Raw genomic sequence first — 9617 nt, forward strand, 5'->3', positions numbered from 1 at the left:
CTCTGGTTTCTTCCCACAAGTTCCGAAAGATGTGCTGTTAGGTAATTTGGACATTCTGAATTCTCTCAGTGTACCCAAACAGGTGCTGGAGTGTGGCGACTAGGGGATTTTCACAGTAACTTCATTGCAGTGTTAATGGAAGCCTACTTGTGACAACAATAGACTATTACTACTACATGTGGAATCCATCACAAGTGGGCTTGCAACCCAACAGTAAAATCCCATCATGAAAAGAATATTTGTCAGCTGAAAGTGGAAAGGGATTCAGTTCAGTCCATCCCACTTACTGACACAGTAGCACAGTCAAAACAGAGAGACTATACAGATACTTCACCTGTGCAAACGGATTTATTACGATTCCCCACCTGTTAACAATACAGATTTAAACGCTTAAAGGTTTTGATCTACAATTAGTGCATTATTATCCAGAGACGGTTTAACTGAACCGTCTCAGTATCCAGTCAGTTTATATTTAACTGGATGGGTTTGATCTGCTATCAATTACACCAAGGGCAGGGTTATAGTGTCTGTGCACTTTGGTTGCTGTATTAGTTGCATCAATAATATAATATCTTGCTCCTATGGTTCAAAAATATAATTTGCGACTTCCGGTTGCGGCGATGACCAGCTAAGCCGCACGTTTCGGCGGCTCCAGCTCGAACGGACCTTCGGGCTCTTTTAAGAGCCCCAACGGGGAATTTCTTCGGGACGAAACCCGGTGTGGGGTGAGACAACAGGGAGTCCCCCCCAACGAAAAAGAAAAATATCGGCGGCGGCGGCCAGATCGCGAAGAATCCTCGAGGACAGGGGCAGAAGAAAAAAGGAGCAAGATGGCGGCGGAGAGAGCCCAGGCGACATGGGGGCCGGACCAAGACGAATTTTTGAGACGGTGTGTGGAGCTGCTTAAGAAGGAGGTGCTGGCTCCGATGTTACAGGCAATTGAGGGGCTTAAGGAGGCACAAAAGACCCAGGAGATGGAGCTCCGCGTGGTGGAGCAGAAGGTGACGGACAACGAGGACGAGATGCTGGGCCTGGCGGTCAAAACGCAGACGCATGAGGCGCTCCACAAAAAGTGCATTGAAAGAATTGAAGTCCTAGAAAACAGATCACGGAGAAAGAACCTTCGGATCCTGGGTCTCCCCGAGGGAGTGGAAGGAGCGGACGGCGGGGCTTACGTGAGCACAATGCTACATTCGCTAATGGGAGCTGAGGCCCCCTCGGGCCCCTTGGAAGTGGAAGGGGCTCATCGGGTCCCTGCGAGGAGACCAAAGGCGGGAGAACCACCTCGGGCGACGATCGTGCGATTTCATCGCTTCAATGACAGAGGTGGTTCTGAGATGGGCCAAAAAGGTACGAAGTAGTAGATGGGAGAATGCGGTGGTACGGGTGTACCAGGATTGGAGTGCGGAGGTGGCGAGAAGGAGGGCGAGTTTTAATCGAGCCAAGGAGGTGCTACACAAGAAGAAGGTGAAGTTCGGGATGCTGCAGCCGGCGCAACTGTGGGTCACGCACCAGGAGAGGCATCACTACTTGGAAACGGCGGAAGAAGCATGGACCTTCATTAAAAACGAGAAACTGGATCAGAACTGAGGGACTGATGTTAGAGGGGAAATGACAATGCCGATGTATACAGAGATGTAAATTGGGGAGGGGGGGACACTAAGAAATGTGGGCGCCGGTGGGGGGGAAAAAGAGACATAGGCGGGGGATGGGGAATGGGAGTGGGGCGGCAGAGGGAGCTGCGCGACAAGGGGCGGCACAACTATAGAGAACACGGGGCTTACTGTTCTTGTTCCTGCGCCAGAAAGATGATGGCGGGAAGATAGGCGCAAGGTAGATGGGAGTTCCCCACACGGGGGGGGTCAAGGAGAGAGCGGGAGAAGCCGGGGTCAGTTGAAGTCAGCTGACTTTCGGAAGGAATATGGGGGGAGCAATCATGCTAGATGGGGATCTAGTGGGGGGGGGGGGATAACTGGGTTGCTGCTGCAGAAATCAAAGAGGAACTGGTAAAAGAAAGGGTGGTCGGGGCTGGAATGCGCCGCCTGGGGAACGGGTGGGTGCGCGGAACCGGGACGTGGGACTGGCCTAGAGAGGGTGATGGCTAGTCGACATGGGAAGGGGGCAGGTAGCCCCCCAGTTCGGCTGATCACGTGGAACGTGAGAGGCCTAAATGGGCCGATTAAAAGGGCCCGAGTGTTCGCGCACCTGAAAGGACTGAGGGCAGACGTGGCTATGCTTCAGGAGACGCACTTGAAGGTGGTGGACCAAGTTAGGTTAAGGAAAGGATGGGTGGGATAGGTGTTCCACTCAGGGCTGGATGCAAAGAACAGAGGGGTGGCCATACCGGTGGGGAAACGGGTGTCATTCGAAGCTAGGAACATTGTAGCAGACAGCGGAGGCAGATATGTGATGGTGAGTGGCAGACTGGAGGGAATGGAGGTCGTGTTGGTTAACGTATATGCCCCGAATTGGGATGATGCGGGATTTATGAAGCGGATGCTGGGACGTATCCCGGACCTGGAGGTAGGAAACCTGATAATGGGGGGGGACTTCAACACCGTGTTGGACCCAGGGTTAGATAGATCTAGATCTAGGACCGGAAGAAGGCTGGCAGCGGCCAAGGTGCTTAGGGGGTTTATGGACCAAATGGGGGGAGTGGATCCGTGGCGATTTGTTAGGCCGAAGGCCAAAGAGTTCTCCTTCTTCTCCCATGTTCACAAGGTGTATTCCCGGATAGATTTCTTTGTTTTGGGAAGGTCACTAATCTCGAGGGTGGAAGGAACTGAGTATTCAGCCATAGCTGTTTCAGATCATGCCCCACACTGGGTGGACCTGGAACTAGGAGAGGAGAGGGAGCAGCGTTCACTCTGGCGACTGGATGTGGGATTACTGGCGAATGAGGGAGTCTGCGGAAGGGTGCGGGGATGTATCGAAAGATACCTGGAGGCCAATGACGACAGGGAGGTCCGAGTGGGAGTAGTATGGGAAGCACTAAAGGCGTTGGTCAGAGGAGAGCTGATCTCCATCAGGGCCCACAAGGGGAAAATAGAGGCCAAGGAAAGGGAAAGACTACTGGGGAGATTTTGAGGGTAGATAAAGAATACGCGGAGGCCCCGGAGGAAGGACTATACAGGGAGAGGCGACGACTCCAGACGGAGTTCGACCTGTTGATCACAAGGAGGGCGGAGGCACAGTGGAGGAAGGCACAGGGGATGAGATATGAATATGGGGAAAAGGCGAGTCGCCTGTTGGCCCATCAACTGCAAAAGAGGACAGCGGCGAGGGAGATAGGGGGAATTAGGGATGAAAAGGGAGCTACGGTGCAGAGAGCAGGGAAGATAAACGAGGTGTTTAAGACATTTACGAGAGACTTTATAGGTCCCAACCCCCGGAGGGAAAAGAGGAGATGCAGCAGTTTTTGGACCAATTAAGGTTCCCGAGGGTGGAGGAGCAGGAGGTGGAAGGCCTGGGGGCGCCGATTGGGGTGGACGAGGTTACCAAGGGGCTGGGGAACATGCAGGCAGGGAAGGCCCCGGGACCAGATGGGTTCCCGGTGGAATTTTATAGAAAATATGTGGACTTGTTGGCCCCGCTGCTGGTAAGGACCTTTAACGAGGCCAGAGAAGGGGGGACCCTACCCCCGACAATGTCGGAGGCGACGATATCGCTAATCTTGAAGCGGGATAAAGATCCGCTGTAGTGCGGGTCCTATCGGCCTATCTCACTGCTAAATGTGGACGCTAAGTTGCTAGCAAAGGTGCTGGCAATGAGGATAGAGGATTGTGTCCCGGGGGTGGTGCACGAAGACCAGACAGGGTTCGTAAAGGGGAGACAACTAAATGTCAACGTGCGACGGCTATTAGAGGTGATAATGATGCCCCCAGTAGAGGGGGAGGCAGAGATAGTGGCGGCAATGGATGCAGAGAAGGCATTTGATAGGGTGGAGTGGGAGTATCTATGGGAGGTGCTGAGGAGGTTCGGGTTCGGGGACGGGTTTGTTAACTGGGTTAAACTCCTCTATGGGGCCCCAACGGCAAGTGTGGTCACAGGTCGGCAAGGTCGGAGTATTTTCGACTATACAGGGGAACAAGACAGGGATGCCCGTTGTCTCCAATACTGTTCGTGTTGGCAATTGAACCACTGGCCATAGCGCTGAGAGACTCCAGAAAATGGAGAGGGGTGATTAGAGGGGGAGAGGAACACCGAGTGTCACTCTACGCGGATGACCTACTGCTGTATGTGACGGACCCAGTGGGGGGGATGACAGAGGTCATGCAGATATTGAGGGAGTTTGGAGATTTCTCGGGATACAGGCTTAACATGGGAAAGAGTGAGCTTTTTGTGATACACCCTGGGGACCAGAGTAGAGGGATAGATGGCCTACCACTAAGGAGAGTGGAAAGAAACTTCCGATACCTGGGGATTCAGATAGCCAGGAGCTGGGGAACCTTACACAGACTTAATCTGACACGACTGGTGGAACAAATGGAAGAGGATTTCAAAAGGTGGGACATGCAGCCGCTGTCACTGGCAGGCAGAGTGCAGGCAATTAAGATGATGGTCCTCCCGAGGTTCCTATTTGTGTTCCAATGTCTCCCTATACTGATCACTAAGGCCTTTTTTTTTTAAATAGATAGGAGCATCACGAGCTTCGTGTGGGCAGGGAAGGTCCCGAGGGTAAGGAGGGGGTTCCTACAACGTAGTAGAGATAGAGGGGGACTGGCATTGCCCAATTTGGGTGACTACTACTGGGCCGCCAATGTGGCGATGATTCGTAAATGGATGATAGAGGGAGAGGGAGCGGCGTGGAAAAGATTGGAGATGAAGTCCTGTAAAGGGACGAGTTTAAAAGCACTGGTGACGGCGCCACTACCGCTCTCACCAAAAAAATTTACCACAAACCCAGTGGTGGCGGCAACATTAAGTATCTGGGGGCAATGGAGGCGACAGAGGGGTGTGCTGGGAGCCTCGGTGTGGTCCCTGATCAGGAACAACCATAGGTTTGCCCCAGGGAGGCTGGATGGAGGATTCCAGAGCTGGCACCGGGTAGGAATCAGGAGAGTGGGAGATTTATTTATAGACGGGACGTTTGCGAGCTTGGGAGCGCTTGAGGAAAAGTATAAGCTGCCCCGGGGAAATTTCTTTAGATATATGCAGGTGAGAGCGTTCACAAAACAACTGGTGAGGGAATTTCCGCTGCTCCCGACGCAAGGGATCCAGGACAGGGTGCTTTCGGGGGTGTGGGTCGGGGAGGGCAAAGCGTCAGAGATATACCGGGAGATGAGAGAAGAGGGGGAGGAGTTGGTGGGCGAACTGAAGGGAAAATGGGAAGAAGAGCTCGGGGAGGAGATTGAGGAGGGTTTGTGGGCTGATGCCCTAAGCAGGGTAAATTCCTCTTCCTCGTGTGCCAGGCTTAGCCTGATCCAATTTAGGGTGCTGCATAGAGCACACATAACGGGAGCAAGGTTGAGCAGATTCTTTGGAGTGGAGGACAAGTGTGGGAGGTGCGGGGGAAGCCCGGCGAACCACACACATATGTTTTGGTTGTGTCCGGCACTGGAGGGGTATTGGAGGGGAGTGACGGGAGTGATCTCGAAGGTGGTGAAGGTCCGGGTCAAACCAGGCTGGGGGTTAGCTTTATTTGGAGTTGCGGATGAGCCGGGAGTGCAGGAGGCAGAAGAGGCCGATGTCGTGGCCTTTGCATCCCTAGTAGCCCGGCGTAGGATTTTACTCATGTGGAAGGAGGCGAAACCCCCCAGACTGGAGGACTGGATAAACGATATGGCGGAGTTCATAAAACTGGAGCAGATGAAGTTTGCGCTGAGAGGGTCGGCTCAAGGGTTCACCAGGCGGCGGCCACCGTCCCTCGACTACCTAGCGGAACGTTAGAGGGAAGATAGATGACCAGCAGCAGCAACCCAGGGGGAGGGGGGGGGAGGGAGGGGGGTAAATTGTTTGGGTTTTTGGAGGGGGAGAGGGGGCGGGGGGAGTATTACTTCGTGTTATTTGGTTAGTTTACCATGTTAGTTACACAATGTTATATTGCAGTTATCATGTTACTTGTATTTTTATTTCTTTGATTAGTAAGGGAAAAAATTGTGTTTGAAAACTTTAATAAAATATATTTTTTTAAAATATATATATAATTTGCTCTTCTTTAATTTCAATGGTGGGTTGCGTACCCAGGATTTGAGGCGAATCAGAATGTGTCCCATCCTCAGAACAAGAGCGCTTTACGCAGGCGCAATGGTGGGTTCAGAAATGGAGCATGCGCAATAGATGTTCGGTGTGCGCATGCGCGGTGTGGGCACAGCAGCTTCACAAAGGGGGTATCTTGGGTTGTAAATTCGAGTGTAACGGATAAATATAGGAAGGTAATAGAGGCGGTGGAGTGGGTGGGGAGATTTCATAAGCACCCAGTGGACGCTACAAAACTGGAATAAGAACCGGTGCTGCGATCGCACCAAAAGGAGCCGCGGCAGCCTGAGTTGGAGGCCCCACAGTTAACGAGCGCCAGCTTTGTTGGGGCAATGTGTAGCAGGGCGCATGCGTGGCCATCTGATCCAGTCAGCAGGAGGAAACAATGTTGTGAATTTCTATCCTGGACTGACTGATGGATTTTGGAAACTCCTTTACAGAGACTTCATTTACATACTGAGAACCCAAACCAAGAAAAATGTTTGTCTCTTAATTTCTATCCTAGAATCGTAGTGCTGACATTTTTTAGAGAATATTTGAGAATCAGGATTTAAAGGTGGAAATCACAAACCAAACATCAGATCAAAACTTGACAGAGTCACTCAATTCATCAGAATCTGAATGTAAGTGTGTTTGTGGAAAAGTATTCAAACATCTGTGTGACTGGAAATAGGGAAGAGCAATGTCATGGAGGGATTTGAAAACAAAGATGTGAGTTTTAAATTCAGTTATGTTTAAAGGAGGGCCTGTGTAGTTTAATGAGGACAGGATGATGGATGAGTGAATGGGACTCAGTGCAGAGGACAGGGATCTGGATAAACTCAAGTTTATCACAGGTTGAATGTGGGAAGCCAGTCTGAAGTGTGTTTGAAATATTTAGATGAACACTTAAAATGCCATAGCATACGAGGCTAAGGGCCAATGGCTGGGAAATGTGATTCAAATAAATAGGCACTTGATGGCCATTGCAGACATGATGAGCTTAAGGACCTCATTCTGTCCTGTAAAAAACTCTAGAACTCTCTGAGAATATTCAAATGTAGTGGTAATGATGGAATGGATGAGAGTTTAAGAAACATCAGAAATGGCAAAGTTGAGTGATATGACTGAGATAGAAACCCATTCTTGGAGATCCCACAGATGTGTTATCAGAAGCTTATCTTGGGGTGAAATATTTGACCCTGATTGTGAAGTCTCAGAGATGGAATCAGTGTCTAGCGAATGGTGTTTGTAGTGGAGACTGAAGACAATAGCTTCAGTCTTCCCAATATTTAAATGGAAGAAATTTCTGCTCAACCAGTACTTAATGGCAGGTCAGGACAGTGTGTGACTTGTTAGAGAATTTGAATATGAAGGTGTTTGTGCCGGTCTCACAAATTACCAGATTCATTCATCTTAAATTCACAGCAAGTTTTTGTGGGCTCTCACTCACTCCCTTTTTTCTGTTTTAAATCAATTTCACAGGGTATTAGAAGGGGAGAATGTGCAGTCGGGAAACTGAAATCAAACATCACATCAGGATCTGACAGAGTCGCCCAATTTACCATAATCTGAATATCAGTGATATTCAACATGGAAGGAGAAAGTACCGTTAACAATGGGGAGAAACCGTATATGTGTTCTGTGTGTGGACGAGGATTCAGCCGATCATCTGGCTTGTCAAAACACAAGTGTAGTTCCACTGGAGAGAAAGTCTGGAACTGTGGGGACTGTGGAAAGGGATTCAATGACCTGTCGGACCTAAAAAAGCATCAGCGAATTCACACTGGGGAGAGACCATTCTTGTGCTCGGAATGTGGGAAGGGATTCACTCAGTTATCCCACCTACTGAGACACCAGCGAGTTCACACTGGGGAGAGACCTTTTAAATGTTCAGACTGTGGAAAGTGCTATAAAAGTTCCGGAGAACTGATGTCCCATCAACGAATTCACACGAATGAGCGACCTTTTAAATGTCCAGATTGCAGAAAGTGCTTTAAAAGCTCCAGGCAACTGATGTCCCATCAACGTGTTCACACTGATGACAGACCGTTCAGATGCTCTCACTGTGGGACTGGCTTCAAGCGATCATCGAACCTCATTGTACACCAGCGAGTTCACACTGGGGAGAGAGTGTTCACCTGTTCCAAGTGTAGGAAGAGATACTTGCATTTATCCAACCTGCTGATACACCAGCGGACTCACACTGGGGAGAAGCCATTCACCTGCTCCAAGTGTGGAAGGGGATTCACTCAGTCATCCAACTTGCTGAGACACCAGAAAGTTCACACAGACGAGAGACCTTTTAAATGCCCAGACTGTGGGAAGTGCTATAAAAGTTCCGGGGAACTGTTGTTCCATCAACGTGTTCATACCGACGAGAGACCGTTCAGGTGCTCTCACTGTGGGACTGGGTTCAGGCGATCATCTGAGCTTACCGCACACCAGCGAATTCACACTGGGGAGAGACCATTCATCTGCTCCAAGTGTGGGAAGGGATTCATTCAATTATCCATATTGCTGAGACACCAGCAAGTGCACAATGGAGAGACACTACCCGTCTCCTCCGAGTGTGGGAAGGGATTCACTCAATCATCCCACCTGCTGGAACATCAGCGAGTTCACACTGCTGAGAGACCATTCACCTGCTCCGAGTGTGGGAAGGGATTCACTCAGTCATCCAGCCTGCTGACACACCAGCGGGTTCACAGTGACGAGAGACCTTTTAAATGCCCAGACTGTGGGAAGTGCTTTAAAAGTTCTGGGAACCTGATGTCCCACCAACGTGTTCACACTGACGAGAGACCATTCAGGTGCTCTCACTGTGGCACTGGATTCAGGCGATCATCTCATCTCACTGTACACCAGCGAATTCACAATGAGGAGAAGTCACTCGTGTGCTCCGAGTGTGGGAAGGCATTCGTTCAGTCATCGCACCTTATTAGACACCAACAAATTCATCATTAAATACAATAAATGCATTTTTCCATGAATCACATCCAGGACTGAACAATGTTCATTGAGGTCCATTTCTGCTGATGGTAACAAACTCCAGCCCAGTTATAGGTGTTAATATTCTGGATACATATAACATAAATCAGCCTTGTGTGAAATACATTCTGTGTCAAGTCTTTTTAATATCTCTAACAGAAGCTTCCTTCGAAGGGCTCTCCCGTCTCCTCCATCCTTACCTCCAACAAGTGTGAGGAGCTCAAGGAGCTTCTTTGTCACTAAGTTTGAAACATTTTTGTTGTCCCTGATGCTTCCCTCCCACCAGCCAAACTGTCTCTAAAGTTCCCCTTTAGACCTGTCTTGAGTCCTGAATTCACATCCTGCCCCCTCACACACCAGTGAGTTCAGACTGCAGAGAGATTGGTTAAATGCTGAGACCGTGACAAGAGGTTTGAAAACCCACATTCACTGATGGGTCACCAGTGTAT

At 50.0% G+C, this 9617-nt stretch overlaps 1 protein-coding gene across 1 annotated transcript in view; it reads left to right on the top strand.

Annotated features, from left to right (window-relative positions):
* Nucleotides 1-9292, top strand: part of LOC140418084 (uncharacterized) — a 104729-nt gene extending 95437 nt beyond the window's left edge. Inside the window, 2 exon segments of the mRNA XM_072501506.1 lie at nt 7671-7757; nt 7760-9292. Of these exon segments, the coding sequence (XP_072357607.1) occupies nt 7671-7757; nt 7760-9144 (1472 nt within the window). The 3' untranslated portion in view covers nt 9145-9292.
* Nucleotides 9293-9617: the final 325 nt, after the last annotated feature.

The sequence above is a fragment of the Scyliorhinus torazame genome, chromosome 5 (assembly GCF_047496885.1).
Source record: "Scyliorhinus torazame isolate Kashiwa2021f chromosome 5, sScyTor2.1, whole genome shotgun sequence".
In the NCBI taxonomy this organism is placed as follows: Eukaryota; Metazoa; Chordata; class Chondrichthyes; order Carcharhiniformes; family Scyliorhinidae; genus Scyliorhinus; species Scyliorhinus torazame.